General features: G+C 48.1%; 5 protein-coding genes across 5 annotated transcripts, besides 6 other annotated features; all 5 read left to right on the top strand.

Moving 5' to 3' along the window:
• Positions 1-115: 115 nt before the first annotated feature.
• Positions 116-3121, top strand: Tb11.01.7630 (hypothetical protein, conserved; the record flags this gene model as incomplete). The annotated part of the gene is made up of 1 exon (XM_824563.1): positions 116-3121. The coding sequence occupies one exon, from the start codon at positions 116-118 to the stop codon at positions 3119-3121; it is 3006 nt and encodes a 1001-aa protein (XP_829656.1).
• A 513-nt stretch (positions 3122-3634) lies between these two features.
• Positions 3635-5137, top strand: Tb11.01.7620 (hypothetical protein, conserved; the record flags this gene model as incomplete). Its single annotated transcript, XM_824562.1, has 1 exon — positions 3635-5137. The coding sequence occupies one exon, from the start codon at positions 3635-3637 to the stop codon at positions 5135-5137; it is 1503 nt and encodes a 500-aa protein (XP_829655.1).
• Positions 5138-6923: 1786 nt separating this feature from the next.
• Tb11.01.7610 (hypothetical protein, conserved) lies at positions 6924-10064 on the top strand (the record flags this gene model as incomplete). Its single annotated transcript, XM_824561.1, has 1 exon — positions 6924-10064. One exon carries the CDS (start codon positions 6924-6926, stop codon positions 10062-10064), a length of 3141 nt encoding a protein of 1046 aa, XP_829654.1.
• A 581-nt stretch (positions 10065-10645) lies between these two features.
• Positions 10646-10678: a microsatellite.
• Positions 10679-11780: 1102 nt separating this feature from the next.
• Positions 11781-13265, top strand: Tb11.01.7600 (amino acid transporter, putative; the record flags this gene model as incomplete). Its single annotated transcript, XM_824560.1, has 1 exon — positions 11781-13265. One exon carries the CDS (start codon positions 11781-11783, stop codon positions 13263-13265), a length of 1485 nt encoding a protein of 494 aa, XP_829653.1.
• Positions 13266-13427: 162 nt separating this feature from the next.
• Positions 13428-13448: a sequence feature (AT_rich).
• A 160-nt stretch (positions 13449-13608) lies between these two features.
• Positions 13609-13630: a sequence feature (AT_rich).
• Positions 13631-13969: 339 nt separating this feature from the next.
• Positions 13970-13994: a sequence feature (AT_rich).
• Positions 13995-14367: 373 nt separating this feature from the next.
• Positions 14368-15855, top strand: Tb11.01.7590 (amino acid transporter, putative; the record flags this gene model as incomplete). The annotated part of the gene is made up of 1 exon (XM_824559.1): positions 14368-15855. One exon carries the CDS (start codon positions 14368-14370, stop codon positions 15853-15855), a length of 1488 nt encoding a protein of 495 aa, XP_829652.1.
• Positions 15856-16088: 233 nt separating this feature from the next.
• Positions 16089-16135: a microsatellite.
• A 147-nt stretch (positions 16136-16282) lies between these two features.
• Positions 16283-16330: a microsatellite.
• Between the last annotated feature and the right edge of the window lie 352 nt (positions 16331-16682).

Here is a 16682-nt window from a genome sequence, read left to right as displayed (position 1 = left end):
GGAAGAGGAAATCAATAATAGAGAAGCGAGGGGGTTACGTGTGCAGGAGGCAAGTAACTCGGCTTGAGATACTTTTCTCTCGTCATAACATCCCCTCCCTTTTTTACTCTTTCATATGGCGGAGGTGCGGCGTATAACGACAGCGGCAGTTGATTGGGCTTCTTTTGATGCCGGTAAGGTACTGACGGTATCTACAGGGAGACGGGGGTACAAAAGCGTTGGTAACTCAAGTGGCAGTTGCGTATCCGAGGCTCGAGTTTTTTCTGATACCGGAGTTCTGCTTGCTCAGGCAAAACTGCCGGACGTCCCCGATGGGGGTATCGACGCCGCCACGAATTCGAGTGATGTCTTGGTTTGCTGCGCTACTCACGAGCCGGATAAGGGGCAGAGGACAACCGTCACGTTTGTATCTGGTCCACAGGTGAAGGTGCATGAATTACCTCGCATGAAGAGGAAGCCGAAGGTGAGACGGCACAGTGTTGTGTGCATCCGGAACGGATTTTGTGATGTGGCCCTTTACATTCTTGGCACCGGCGAGTTGTTCAGCTGTACGCGTGGCCAGGGAGGGTGCCACGTGCGGATTCTATACGATTTTGGTAACACGTGTCCAGTGCGAATCCTTAGTGGGCGTACAACGGCGGAACTGATTGTCCTTTTGGATGACGGCTGTGTTGCTGTTGCTGAACTGTATGAGTCCAGTGACCGTTCTATTCTGTGCCGCATTACTCACTTGCTACGAGTGTCGTCCTCTGCAACCCCGACTCACGCTGCCTTCGCCGGAGGGTCCGCCTTGTGGGTGATGTGCGATGATTACTCGCTGTGTGCCTACTGGTTTCCCCCTAACGTGCGCGGTGGGGCAATGATGGCGGTAGATGAGGAGGTGGCTGACTGTTCTGTAACGCCTGTGCGGCTGCTTGACGAGCAACTGTCGGTACCCGCTGGATCAGAGGACGTGGGAAGAATTTTCCTTGCTGGCGAAAGCCGTGCGTACGGCATTCACCTTGCTGTGCAAACGCCAGTATCAGTGAACTTTAGTTCGTTGCCACTACACAGCTCAGGCGGTCCGGGCACACTGCCTACAGTTGGTGGGTGGTCCCATAGCGTTTTCGTGTGGAGTGGTCACATACATGATTTAGCCTTCAGGCAGCGAGCCTATGAGTTGCTCGTGCAGAACGAGCTGGGAAGCTCTTCGCTGAACATAATATCCCTGCGACAGAATGCCAGTGTGCTTATCTTCGGGGACTTGAATAACAAGCAACTTTGCCATCAGGTGGTTTGCGCTGCGCCTACTCAACTTGCTGGATTGCGGGAAGAGTGTGAGTCGCTAGTTCGGGAGTTGGAGACCGAGGCTGCTGTAGTACGCGATCAACATTCCGTGGAGAGCGCTATTAGGAAGCTACTGGACCTACAACACTGTATGGTTGCCACACTGCACCGCGAACGGGAGCTGAACAGGGACTTGATGTCGTACCAGAGTATTTCCATGCACCTGATTCGGAGGCTTCACATTGTGTATATTCGACTCTCTGTGTATCAGTTTCTTCACACTGTTGGAGCTCAGGAGTGCCTTGATGTACCTCTTCGCGAGGTGCTAGGCTTGGACAGTATACGTCAACAAGTGTGTACGTTACAAACTGAGTTGCGCAAACAATTTCAGCAGGAATTTGACTTACTTGAGCCCGCTTCTTCGATGGAAGCGTTGAAATTATGGGGTTCTGAAGGTTCGGCACCGTCCATGTGCATCGACGCCATTCTTTCACACGTAAACTGTACAGATGGTGCTCCGTTGCGAAGTATCGTCCAACAGGTGGCGTCGCTGAAACCAGAAATAGCTCTTCTCGTGTTGTACTGCACCTTTACGGGACCACATTGTTACCACGACTACGAAAAGAGGTCTGCACGAGTGCAATTTCTCAGTACCTTTTGCCTTCCGGCTTCAGTGGATTCATGGGCCTACTTAGCCTACGCAGCGGATCACTGCATTTGCCCTACCTTGCCTGCACGCGAGATCGGTTCCCCGCCGTTTCTCGACATAATTCCTGGCATTCTTAGCGGCCTCACACACAGTGGAGCATACGAAAGTGTGTTTCACCTAATTGGCAGCACTTTGGCAATCACCACTGTGGGGACACTGCCTTCGTCGGTTGCGGTGAAACTTCTTTACCTGGCCTACAAGCGCGGGAGCACTGCGGTACTGGAAACATTGTTCCGTAGATCTGACGGAACGCCATGGCACTGCGTTGCAACGCGCGTGTTGGCGTGGGCGGCGCTGCAAACAGCTGATATTAAAATATTCAGCGGCCTCATCAAGCCCCAGTCGCCGGAGGAAGAAATTGTAGAAACCGTTCTCCGACGCTTCCCCGATCCCGCCGCCGCAGATGTGCTTCGCCTGGATTTTTACATTCTCATGCAGCGATATGCGGATGCTTTGCAGGTATGTGAGCGTATAACGGCCAACTGCTCAGTAGATGCCCAGAAGCTACAGGTCGTCGCTTCGCATCTACGTAGCCTGATGCCAAATGGTAATGTTTCGTACTCACATCGCCCCTCCATGGAGGGGCGATGTGACGAAATGTTTTCAGCTGTTGGGGGACAGGCAGGTTCTGTTGTACTGAGTACAAAAGCTGCTTTCGCCCCGCCCCACACAGCTACATTGAGCATCTGTCCTCTTCAAAACGAGGAGCAGCAGTTAGAAGAGGATGTCGCCCGTGCCGCTTCGCGAATCTCTGCATTACGACACGAGGGAAGGCCTCTTGATATCATAGTCTTCGGCAACTCGCAGAGCCGAAGCAGCGCCAATGCTGTCCCAGCGTCTTCCGTGTCAGTTGCGGAGACTCAAGAGACGAACGTGGTTTCACATGGGCAGGAGCGAGCACCCGAGTGTTTAAGCCCAGTTTCGGGCGCGCATTTGGGGAATGACAGCATCAGCACGTTGGATGGTTCGTTGCTCACACAGGCACCCGCTACCAGTGGTTCTGCGGCAGTGGCAGAAACCGTGACGTTTTCCGTCGGTTCAGCAACGCAGCGCGAGCAGCTGTACTGTGAGGCAATTTTGAAACGTAGCAAGAAGCCGTGCGGGCGTGTGAGACCATGTGAGTATCATGACAGGGTGAGGAAATGATGCCGGTTTGGTCCGACATCACTGGGTTTGTGGAGGTAGAGGGAGAAGTTAATAGAAAAACAGCTGACCATAAGAGTGTGTGAGTGGGAATGCCGAAGGTGCTGTGCGGGAGGTGGTGGACAAGACAGGAAATAAACGGATATGAGAGATTTGAATCAAGTGGGGAAGTGACTTCGGCGGATGAACCGGATGAACATGGGGAGGGATTCTCAAAAAGTGAGCCGGTTGTACCGTATAAGCTGTGCTGAAGCATCAGGCTCTCGGTACCTCAACGAACCACCGGCATTCGCCTATTAGCAGGCAAGCGGGAACCTTTTCTGCGTCTTCACGTGTGCTGACTTACGAAGTACGTAAATTTTCTTTTTTGTTCTCTCTTCCTTCATTGCTTTTTGATTTCTGACATCCATTTAGTGACTAGGCCTCTGTTCGCTGGGGCGTGTTTTATTCTGCCCTACTTGTTGTAGTTTACCCGGTGTCGCCGCGGCATCGCATGCGGTGGACTGAGAGTCGTTCATGTCCCAACGTCACGCCGCGGTGGCCTACTACCCAGGTGATGACGTACAGCCTGATGGCAACGTGTTCACCACTGTCCCATTCTTGCGTGACTTCAGATTATCAGACCCTCAAGTCATCTATCGCCCACCCGACGATTTGACCCCACTCATTGATGATATTGTGTCGGGGAACCGCACTTCCCTGCTGCATGGCACGTTGCCCACGATCACTTTGGCTATAGAGGTGGCTCCATGTGCGGACCACTTTCACAGATGTGTGTCATCATCGAACCCCTTTTGTGCATTTCTGTGCGCGCCGGAGCGTGAAGGTTTGGATGCCATCGCTGAGGAGTTGCAGCGGGGCCGGCATGTGACGGCAGATGAGGAATATTGGAGTGAGGAGTACTGGCGTGCATTGCAGGCCGAGGACGACGGGGTGTCCGAGTCGTCCTCTTCACATACTGCGGTGCAGAAGACATCAATTTGGCTCGACCTGTCGTACCCAAGTGATGAGTCGTCGCCAAAGAAGTTTACTGCAGATGACTCATTCTCTCCCGCTCTTAGAAGGGGGAGCCGCCGGGCAACGCTGCGACATAAGGGAAGGATTTCGGGTGAGAAACACCACAGGGACGAGCGGATGGGGGCCCCAAATACCAGGCAACTCTCACAAAATCATAGGCGGGAGGGAATCGACAGTGTAGTTTCTGTTACAAGGAATAGTAAAGTTAGACTAAGATATGCATCAACTGCCGGCTCGCAGAGGGAGCAGGAGGTGCGCGCGGGGCAGGTACGGAGTCTTGTGGGTTTAGGAGATCATAGTCACAACCAACAACGGCAGCAGTCGCATCGGGAGAGGTTTCAGCATAAGGACGCGTCTGTGGAAGGTGATAGACGTAGGGTGTCGCAGGCCCGTGGAAAGGTGACGAGAGCCCCGGTGTCTCCAATCTCTAAAAAATGTACTGCTGTTTATACTAGTCAGGTGGGGTGTGCTCCGTGTAATGGCTCAAGCACCACGGTGAAACACGAAGCGCACAACGGCGTGAGCGACAAGAAGAGGATGTTAACCCCTGTCGCGCAGTCCCCAATGGGGGCGGAAGGGCGGTGCAAGGGTTCGGGTGAAAGTAAACTGATAGATAGAGCGCCTGTGACAGATTTTGTGCAGAAACCCGATCCTAAACCTACAACACTGCAGGCGCGTGGGAGCCGAAGCGCGGTTGAGGTATCAGGAAGTGGCGTCCACCAGACACTATGCAGCTCCGGTTGTCTCATTGATAATGCGTCTGAGGGCGGTGTACTAGTGATACCTGTTGTGGTGAATTCAACGATAGCAGAGCCGACTGCTGTTTGTTGTTTTTCTGAACCATTTCAAGTGACAGAAGAAGGACCTCAAACACGCGCATCAGACGCTAAGAAGGCAAGACCCAGCTGCAATTTTGCTTCCCCCGGTGGAGGATTCAACCCGCGGACCAGGGAACCGCACACGAATAAATGCGCAGCGTCTAAATGCTGTTCGGTGATGTGAACCATGTTTCTAATTCTTATATTAGTAGTCATAAACGTATACAGTAGAAGTGAGAGCACGATAGGGTATGTATCATATATTCCCCTTCCCTTCCGTGTCGTCTAATCTGCATCACATGTAAACGGCAATGATGGGTTGTGCAGAATTTGCCTGTTGGTAGACAAAGGAGGGGGAGGGAGGAAAGAGGGCCCTTATGTACCTAAGGAGAGTTTATGGTATGCCGCAAATGATTGTTTGCTTTCTTGTCTTTTTGGTTTTCGACCTTTTTTTTTTTCCAATATTTCCAGTATTTACTTGTTACCACTCCTTTGCCACAACGTTGTCTTTACACGCGCTGGCGCGAAAGGGAGTGTGTGTGGGGTTTAAACATTTCATCAGCGGAAGCCCCGTCGGTTGTGTGTTTTTGGTGTGTGCCTTCTCAACACGCTAGAGGGGGGATGGCCGATTTTATTGTTTTATTAATTTTACTACCTCTCTCTACCTTGAGTCACTTTGTTGTTTTGCGCTTTGGTGCTCTGTACGAGAGCCTTTCTATGCTTTGTTTCCTTCACTTTCCTTTCTTCCATTCCTTATCGGCTGCTCCGCCTGCGGGTACAGTTTGTGCAGGTACTTTCGCTAGTCCCGCTTGGGGTTCTTGGATTCCAAGCTTCCGGTTCTTTCCCATTTGAATCTGTTGTGCGTCACGAGAGCCCGTCCAAATATATGTAGTTGGAAAAGTAACGAAAGGAAAGAAGAAAAAAGAGTATAACTGGAGGGGAAGAGGTGTGTGTGGAGGAGGGGGAATGTTGGGTCCGAGGTGTATGGTGTGCAAAAGTTGCTTACGCCTTAATTTTTATTCTAATGTTGTTACTTATTTTCGCGCACCCCTACGCTTCATTCCAGTTAGTGTGCATACGTGGGGTCGGGAAATCTTTGGTATGACTCCGCTGAATATGTGTTTGTTGAGTTCTCCCTTTACATGTTCCATTTCCTGCTTTTATTCCGCACTATTTCTCCCTCTTCCACTCTTTTTTTTTGTAACTTGTCAATTTGATCAGTGCCATAGTTTGGTGTTTCGCGCTTCGTTATTCGTGCTGTGGTCGTAGAGACATTTTGGGATGCTTAGCTGTTCATTTATTGCCCCTTTTCTCTCTGTGTGTGTTCCCCTTTTTGGAGTGCCACATTTGTATGGCCAGGGTGAAGGCTGCTGTGGCATTGGCTTTGCTCGACTTACTGCGGCTTGACTCGCTTGCCTTTGGTTTACCCGGTGGCGTCATGCAAAGAAACGGAGGGGGTGGGAGAACATCTAATACTTTAGAAAAATTCCTTTCCATCGACCCTTATGCATATATGTGTGTAGATAGTAGAGGAGCGGGTTCTTTTTTTTTTTTTCGTAATTATCGTCGTGGCTGCTCAAGTTGTGTGTGGTTGTAGTTGTTACGGCGTCAGAAATGATTAAGATGAAGCGGTGCTGTGGGACGAAGTTGCGACTATAATGACAGACGTCACGGCGGGCGGCTCCAGTGGAAGTGGTCCGTTATTCTGGTAACGTTTCTCGCATGGGTGGATATCACCACGTCCTCAACGACCGTTCTCTCCGATCCTTTTCCACTTTTTCGTTTTCGCCTCAACCGTAGTCTATATTTTCCCCTCTTTATATTTCTCTCCATTTTTTCTTTTCCTATTTCGTTTTTTTCCTTTCTGTTGTACAGTGCAAGTTTAGTGGGTGGGGGAATCGTGGGAACGTTAGAGTAAGTGCTTGGGCGACATTGTGTACGGTCTCTCAGTGCCGGTGTACTGATCTACAATGGAGGCTCTCCTGCGGTCACTTGATTCGCTGTTGGCACTGGTTTCCCGTGGTGATGGTGGGAGTTTTGTTATTGATCCTGAGTTTAAGCAGGCGCTTAAGCAAGCCCAGTCATCTGTCGGCAGGTGGCGCGGTGGTGCTTGGAAAAGCGAGCGAATACGATTTGTGACCGATTCGGTTATGTCTTCCGTTTTGGGTGCCCTCTATATCAAGAAGACGCGCGTAACGGAGGCTGCACTCCCACTATTACAACGGATGATCCACAATAATTGCATTCAGTATACGACATCCATCGTGCTATATCGGGCCAATGGTAGCAGCAGCGTACTTTCGTGCGGGGCCGCGATGTTCGAGGCGTTGGGGGATGTGCTTGCACGCATCACAGACGCGGGATTACAGCTGACCAGCGTAGAGATTTTGCATGATCTCGTGAGTGATGACAGTTTCCCTTCGTTCACCGGTAAGTGTGTTACCCGGTGCATCCAAACGTGTTGTCGCGTCGCCCTGTTGGGCGCGAGTGAAGGGGCTCGGGGGATTAGCCGCGACCTGCTACCGTTATGTGTTCTTCGCGTGACTCGAACTTTCCTGGAATCTGCACCTACAGATTCTCGTTCATGCACCTTTACGTCTCTAACGCCGTTGGACGACTACGTTCATGATGTGGAGCCCGATTCGAAGCACCTCCCCATCAGTGTGGAGAACAACACGGATCCCTTTGTCGAAGCTTCATTGGGTGAAACGACAGGGGACGAAAGGGCAGCGCAGTCACTGAGCCATAATTCAGAGTGTGAGTTATTCGCTGAGACCACGTTTTCCTCCTTTGACTACTTTCGAAGCACTTTGAATGGGCAGATAATTGGAAGCGCCTTATCTTCTATGAAAATGGGCCGGTTCCCTGACGCAATGAAGGATTTACTGTTACTGATAAAGCATACCTGTAGTCTTGGGGCTCGCACAGTAAGCGGATCAGGTTCAACTGGTGAGGGAGGTCCCGAAGCACGAGCGCGGCAGCTTGCACTTGATATGCTTGAGGCGGTATTTCAGGCTCTCCCAATGGCAAACTGTTGTGCAGAGCACCACTGCGCGACATGGTTGTCTCTAGTGATTACGGCAACAAAGTACGACCTTACAAGGTGTCTTGCACGGAATCTGACCGCAGTGGCCCCAGCTTCTTTCTTCGCCTCTGCGGTGCGTATAATCTCATTGCTACTCCAAAAATGTCATTATCACCTTGCTCGAGAGCTGCACACAGTTCTTGCTGTAATGCTGTTTCCGTTAGCTTTGTCGCGTTACTCAAGTTTTTCTCAAAAACACGCAGTTGTGGACATGGTGCGGGAGCTTCTCAGTGTTCCTCATCTGTGTGTTTCGCTTTTCATCAACTATGACTGTAATCCAACATTTGACGCCGGTGGTAAGTACGGTGGGATGCTGGAGCTCATGGTAAATTTCGTGGCCGAGATGACCTTCACGCATCTTATTGAACCGGACTGGCTTTCTGACGACCAACAACAACTCCTGCGCAGTGGTTGTGCGAGTGCCATACACAATTTAGTTCACTCGTTGCAGCGCTGGATCGCGGAAGATCCTGATGACTATTCCCACCAGCAAACACGTGAGGTTGTGGGACAGGTGCTTTCCAGGCTTCCCGGTGACACGGTATCAGATAACCGTTGGTATGATGTGTACCGCAACTACTCGGAGAGGGACGTGAAGGATGGACATCGGGTCTCGGAAAGGGTGACAGGCAACAATATGCCCGTTTCCCCCATAGTGACTGATGAATCCCTCTTCGAACAGCAGGGAGTTGAAAGACGCTGGAGTGTTGGTTACCACTGGAAGCACATACATTACCTGCTGCATAGCAAGCGCACAGCACAGCTAGCTGTAGGCCTAATCAACAAGGGTCAGTGGCGGCAGGCGATGAGCTTCTTGAAGGAGCGAGATTATATTCCGGCAGAGGGTGAAGAAGGCTGGAGTGCCTTTGCACTGTTTCTCAAAACGTACGAGGGTGTTGAGCGGGGAGCTTTATGTGGAATATTCGAGCGCGTGCTAAAGGACAAGGACTGCGACCGCATTCTAAGGGAATACTTGCAACATTTTTCATATAGAAATGTGCCTATCGACATTGCGCTGAGGGACACTACGTGCGAGTTTATGTCTTGGGATCGTCCCACTTTCGAGGCGCAAGTGTGGGTAGTAATCCAACAGCGCTTTGGTGAAGTATACGCGGCACAAAACCCCCGCAGTATTTCGCCTGATGATGCTAACGCTATGGCTGGAGTGCTTCTGTTTCTTCATACAAGCCTTCACAATGCGAACGTGAGATCTTCCCGGATGACGATGAAGGATTTTGTTAGGAATGGCAACGAATGTGTCGCAGTACCGTTTCCCGAGGATGTTATGTGTGAGATGTACACGCGTGTGGCTAGAAGTAAGTGGGAGCTGGATAGGTTCCAACGGACACCCCGACAGGCTGAAATGGAGTTTTCTTCACCTGGACTCGCCCGTATGCTTGATATATACAATCAGCAGAGGCAACAGCATGTTTTATCTTCTGAGCAGCTAGCGCCCGCAGATGCTGTGGGTCAAACTGTGGACGCAGCGGGACTGTCTCATTCGGGGAGTGGTACGCGAGACGCCTCACTGGAAAACTTTGTTGGATCAAGTGGACACAGCGATTCATCCCTGCTTGATGCATCTATGTTACCCTACACGGAGGAGTTGGAGACATTTAAATCTCGTGAGCCTTATCACCAACGGTATGCTGAGTTGGCACTTCAGTGCCTGCAGCGCCTCGAGCGTGAGCACCGCGTACTCTGTGGCGACCGCGGTGGTGTGCAGCCCTATGCTATTCCACATTACGCCCAGCATGTACGACCCATGCTGCTGAGCTTATACCCACAAATCGCGGCTACTATATACAAAGGTCTACGTGTCCTTGAGGTTCAGCCGATACTTCGGCTGCTTCACGACACGTATAGCATGCTGGATGACCTGGTTGCTGCCTTTGCGGTGAATCTCACCGGAATGCATGTGGCTGTAGAAAAAAGAATTCAGTACTACATGCTGAGGGGAGGTACTCGTCACCTCCCACCTCCCACAAGGGCGACATTTGCCCTGCCGCTCATGAATCTTGTGTGATGGTTGATAAATGGCAGATATTTGTGTAGGTTAGCTTTGTGGTTACCGGAGAGGCACAATCAACTTGGGGTATCACCCTCAACCTTCAGTTGCTTGTCGACATAAGTGTTTGAGTGTTCATGCGGCAAGATATGATAAGGTATTCTTGCACTGTTCCCTGTCTGTTGTGGCGCCTTGTTTTTCTTAAAACTCTCGTTGCAACATCTGTTATTAGTATTGAGGGAAACACCGCTGTGCACTACTATGTGTGGAGGCTAAATTGTTAAGAAAAGCTGTGCACGACGAAGAATATGCAAGAGGAGCAATCCGAAAGAATGCTACAAATATGTGGAAGGGAGGAGCAGACAGCAGTGTTCGAACGTCACCGCGACGGAAGCGTTTTTGTGTTTTTTTCTGTTTGACTTCCCAATCCACATTTGTGCATCGGCGCCCGCTGCACGTTGTTAACGCAACCGTTCGCCGCTCGACTCCTTTGCCTTCTGAAACCTTTTTGTACGGTTTTTTTTCCCTTCCATTCCCTTTCCACCCTTGCTTGCACACGGCTGCTATGCGTATTGGCATCCTCTGTGAAGGTCAGCGCCATTGTTATTATCATTGTTATTGATATTATTATTTTCATCTTATGCTGTGACTGTGTTTTACCCGTTTTTTTAAAGGACCGCTGCTGATCTCCTTCTTCACATTTCACATATTAGCTACCCGTAACGTTGATGAAGTGCGTGATAGAAGGTGGGATAGCAAAGGCAGCGTGTGGTTTGGCATGAGTGGCCATGTTAAAAGCCCATCACCGTCCCTTTCAGCGCCAGGAAAGATGGTAAGGAAGAAATGCTTTTAATCAACTACCCGGGTCGTAGTCGCACCGTTTCCCAAGTTGAAGCATTCGGGGGAAAAAAGAACCACCAGTATTGTTTGGGTGGGACTGCAAGGAAGACGTGATTTAATGCTTCGGCGGATGCATGAATGCACAGCCCTCTGGCGTGTTGGTTAACTTTACCCATACCAATGGAGGTTTCCAATACATTCGAAACCCTCAACAGCAAAACGGTGGAGTGAGTACAACAAAGGCGTCGTTATTTTATTTTCCACTACGGTGCGTGTTTGACTTCAGTGATGGGTCCGTCGTACCCTTCAACCGCGGAGTTTGTTTGTCTGCTCACCCGCCTGGTCCTTCAGCCATAAGCCCAGCTTGTGCTCCATGGAGGTGGTAAGTCCGTCTGTGAAAGAAGGGCGCTCCATAGTAAAAAGGGGGGAATTCTTTTTTCTTCGGGAAAATAGGATTTTCGTTATAAATTTACAAAGTTTCTGATCATTGATATCGTTCTTACAACGCATATATATTTTTTCTATCAACTGTGGGAAGCAAAATACCCTTTTCCAAATATGTCTCTATTACGTAAAGTGTAGGTATCTTGTTTCATTATCTTTCCTATTTCTCCCTTCAATATACCGACTTATCTCGTCTATGTTTGAGCACGTACTGATCTATCATTTCCCTTCATTGTCTTCACTTTGTTGTTTCTTCCGTTTACTCCTGCACACCGACAGTAAAGGCTAATAATCTACTTGAAGGTAGTAACTTACTAGCGAAACGAGAAGTGCGAGTAACATAATAACACAAGGGTGCTTTCTTTCGTGAGTTGTACAACGATTGGTATAAGACAGGCGATATCCAATAAGTTACCCATTTATTGACGTTGCCATCGCGCACATTAAGGTATGTCTGACAAAGGCAAGTGTGCCACTGATGTCGAGAACACCACTTCACCCGTAACCCAACAGACTTTTCCTGCGGAACCTTCAGGAGTAAGCAAAGTCAGTGAACCTGTTTATGCGGATGATAAGAACAAGAGGGTTGACGCTCGTGGCGATGCACCGCCATCCGTGTGGCAATCATTTAGTGCAAAGATGAAGCACATTGCAGGTACTGTTGTTCCATATGGTGGATTAGCGTCAAGTGTTTTTAATCTTTGTTCAGTGTGCATTGGTGCCGGTTTTCTTGGACTTCCTGCCGCGGCAAACCGCAGTGGGCTTGTGATGGCAATGTTGTATTTGATCATCATGGCATTAATGACAGTTTTTTCCCTGCATATCCTGTCACTTGTGATGGAGAAGACCGGTCTTCGCACGTTTGAGCACACCGCAAGAGGGGTTATGGGTGGACGATTTGTATACTTCGTCATTGCAATTCGTTTGCTGAACTCGTTCGGTACAAGTACCTCCTATATTATTACTATCGGTCATGTTTTAAGACCCATCATAGAGAACTCATGCGGTGCTCCCGAGTTCCTGAGGACTCCGGGTGGGATTCGTCTCCTGACTGCACTCACATGGATGGTTTTCATGTTACCACTCATTTTACCGAAGAGGGTTAACTCGCTCCGCTATGTTTCCGGTTTCGCAATTATTTTTGTCCTGTATTTTGCACTTACAATTGTGATTCATGGAGCTCAAAGCGGACTCCCGAAGTTAACGAGTGATGAAGAAGATGGCGTGAAGTTGTTCAACAGTGGGAACTCTGCTATTGCGTCCGTTGGTGTATTTATGTTTGCATATGTTTGCCAGATCAATATTTATGAAGTTTACTGGGAGATGAAGAAGCGCAGCTGTGCCAGGTTCACATTGTACGCTGCCATATCCATGGCTTTTTGCGGCACTTTTTACGGCTTTGTTGCCTTTTTCGGCTATGGTGAGTTTGGCGGCACTGTGACCAACTCAATTCTTCTCATGTACAATCCCATCACGGAGGTCATGATGCTGATAGGCTCTATAGGTGTGGTCGTTAAGATATGTATTAGTTACGCCCTTCAAACAATGGCGATTCGCAATTCAATATATCATGTTCTGGGCTGGGAATTAGAGACGCTGCCTTATTGGAAGCACTTTTCCTTCGTGATTCCCCTTTCCCTCACCGTGTTGCTGGCTGGCCTCTTCATTCCTAACATTAACACTGTGTTTGGTATTGTGGGTGCTATTTGTGGCGGGTTCCTGAGCGCTATATTCCCATCGCTATTCTACATGTATTCTGGCAAATGGACTCGACGGAATGTGGGCAACTTCCACTTTTTTGGAACCTACGCACTGTTCATTCTTGGTGTAGTGGGTCTCGTGTTCGGCACAGTCACTGTTGTAACAAACACCATCATGTCGTTCATTCACGGTGGTGGTGGCGCTGCTGTTATTAAGCCCCCGCCTGTCTGCTGAGTGCTCAAACAGTCGCGACGTCACTTATGGCGTCGATTTCTATGTGTACCAACCTTTGACGTTGGGTAAAATTTCTTTTCTCTTCCCTGTTTAACCTTAAACAAGACGTGTTAACTCCGTAAAGTGAATTACGCAGCCGTAAGGTACCTTAACCTTCCTTTCTTATTAAATATTTTATATTATCTAATACAACCAAACGAAAAGTTATACATATATGCAAAAGAAAGAAAAAAACGTAACCACTGGCCTTGTTACACCTACTGCTACCAGTGTATTGAATTTTAAGGTTCTTTGTATTTGTGTTTCGTTTCCAATAGGTTAGTGGAGCCAAAACGAAAACGTCAAATTATTTTTATTTTTATTTTGTACTATTGATGCAAGTTGCCACCACGATGCCCCCTCTTGACCATGCTTTACCAATCGGTCCGGTTTCGTTTGTATTTTTTTTTTTTACCGATGGCGCAATACCACACGTTTGAATGGATTGATGCACAGCAAAATTCAGATATTTTTGTTTCACCGGTAAAAAGGAGCCTGCGCTCCGCGTTTTTAAAAAGTGAATATTTGTCTTTTATTTTATTTTTCTTTTCGACGTTCTATGCGTGCAACCCCTTTTTTGTTTTTGTTGTGCGCATTCAACCCTTGACAAATAGTTTGTGTGCTCTTCGCACTGCGGTTAGTGACAATGTTTGTGTTTCTGGTAGATTTTTTTAAATATATATATTTTTTCTATCAACTGTGGGAAGCAAAATACCCTTTTCCAAATATGTCTCTATTACGTAAAGTGTAGGTATCTTGTTTCATTATCTTTCCTATTTCTCCCTTCAATATACCGACTTATCTCGTCTATGTTTGAGCACGTACTGATCTATCATTTCCCTTCATTGTCTTCACTTTGTTGTTTCTTCTGTTTACTCCTGCACACCGACAGTAAAGGCTAATAATCTACTTGAAGGTAGTAACTTACTAGCGAAACGAGAAGTGCGAGTAACATAATAACACAAGGGTGCTTTCTTTCGTGAGTTGTACAACGATTGGTATAAGACAGGCGATATCCAATAAGTTACCCATTTATTGACGTTGCCATCGCGCACATTAAGGTATGTCTGACAAAGGCAAGTGTGCCACTGATGTCGAGAACACCACTTCACCCGTAACCCAACAGACTTTTCCTGCGGAACCTTCAGGAATAGTTGATGCGAGTGAACCTATTCACACGGATGATAAGAACAAGAGGGTTGACGCTCGTGGCGATGCACCGCCATCCGTGTGGCAATCATTTAGTGCAAAGATGAAGCATATTGCAGGTACTGTTGTTCCATATGGTGGATTAGTGTCAAGTGTTTTTAACCTTTGTTCAGTGTGCATTGGTGCCGGTATCCTTGGACTTCCTGCCGCGGCAAACCGCAGTGGGCTTGTGATGGCAATGTTGTATTTGGTGGTTATTGGTGGGTTGGGTGTTTTTTCCCTGCATATCCTGTCACTTGTGATGGAGAAGACCGGTCTTCGCACGTTTGAGCACACCGCAAGAGGGGTTATGGGGCGAAGGTTTGAGTATTTTGTTGTTGTTATTCGATGGATCAACTCGTTCGGTGCGACGGTTTCCTATGTGATTAGCGTCGGCCATGTGTTGAATCCCATCATAGAGAAATCGTGCGGTGCTCCCGAGTTCCTGAGGACTCCGGGTGGGATTCGTCTCCTGACTGCACTCACATGGATGGTTTTCATGTTGCCACTCGTTTTACCGAAGAGGGTTAACTCGCTCCGCTATGTTTCCGGTTTCGCAATTATTTTTGTCCTGTACTTCGTCTTCGCAATTGTGATTCATGGAGCTCAAAGCGGACTCCCGAAGTTAACGAGTGATGAAGAAGATGGCGTGAAGTTGTTCAACACTGGAAACTCTGCTATTGCGTCCGTTGGTGTTTTTATGTTTGCATATGTTTGCCAGATCAATTGCTATGAAGTTTACTGGGAGATGAAGAAGCGCAGCTGTGCCAGGTTCACAGTGTACGCTGCCATATCCATGGCGTTTTGCGGTATTCTGTACGCACTCACTATTTTGTTTGCGTATGGTGAGTTTGGTGGTGCTATCGACAACTCAATTCTTCTCATGTACAATCCCATCACGGAGGTGATGATGATGATAGGTTTCATTGGCATGGTGGTCAAACTTTGTGTTGCTTACGCCCTTCAAACAATGGCGTTGCGGAACACAATATATCATGTTCTGGGCTGGGAATTAGAGACGCTGCCTTATTGGAAGCACTTTTCCTTCGTGATTCCCCTTTCCCTCGTTGTGTTGCTGGCTGGCCTCTTCATTCCTAACATTAACACTGTGTTTGGTATTGTGGGTGCTATTTGTGGCGGGTTCCTCAGTTTCATATTCCCATCGCTATTCTACATGTATTCTGGCAAATGGACTCGACGGAATGTGGGCAACTTCCACTTTTTTGGAACCTACTTTCTTTTATGTGCTGGCGTCGTGGGTCTCGTCTTCGGTACAGTCTCCGTCGTGTCGGAAAACATTTTGGCGCTTATCGCCAACAAGGTGGAAGTTGTTCGTGTGAGGGCGCCGGAAACTCAGTGCTGAGTGCGCAAACAGTTACGACGCCATAAGTGACATGGGTTTCCTTGTGTACCAACCTTCAACGGCACTTATGCTTCTTCTTCTTTTTCTTTCACATTCTCCTTTTAAAAAAATTTTTCCTACCCGTATCTTTCGAAACTGCTTTGTGAGTTGACCCCTGAGAATGATTACATCCTTCCCGTTGCTCCGCCGTTGTTGTTTTTGTTCGACGCTGTAGTTTCCGTTTTTTATTCGTTTTATTATTATTATTATTATTATTGTTGTTGTTGTTATTATTATTATTTTTTTTCGAGTGCGCACTTTTCTATTCTGCTTTTCCATCGCCACCACGTGTTGTTGTCAGTTTTCTTGTTTTGTTTTTTTCCCCCCCTCTCTTCGCTTCACTCCGCTCCACAAACAGTTGCATGATGCATTCATAGTAATTCTTGCCGTGTATGTATGTATATGTATGTGTGTGTGTATGTGTGCGCGTGTGTGTAGCTGAGGCAGGGGAAAAATAAGAATCACGCGGTTATATTCTTACTATTCCCTTACCGGTTTTCGTTTTTTTTCTTTTGCTGTTATAGAGATTGGCGAACTCGTGCAAATATATTTATATGAGTTCTTGTGTGTATGTAAATATGCGTCGAAGTATGTGCCGCTTACATATTAGTCGAATAGCTTTCTTTCCTCTTCCTCCTCCGCTCCTCTCCATGGGTTTCTGATTCTTTTTTTTCTTTTGTTGTTCCTGAACATTTTTTTTGTTTCACGTTTTTTTCACTTATGTTGTTGTTTTATTTATGCCCACGCAAGAGGGACGTACTGTAAGGAATGCTTGAGTTGGTGAATGC

The sequence above is a fragment of the Trypanosoma brucei genome (assembly GCF_000002445.2).
Source record: "Trypanosoma brucei brucei TREU927 chromosome 11 chr11_scaffold01 genomic scaffold, whole genome shotgun sequence".
NCBI classification, from domain to species: Eukaryota; Euglenozoa; class Kinetoplastea; order Trypanosomatida; family Trypanosomatidae; genus Trypanosoma; species Trypanosoma brucei.
This window is presented reverse-complemented; position numbering and strand designations above follow the sequence as displayed.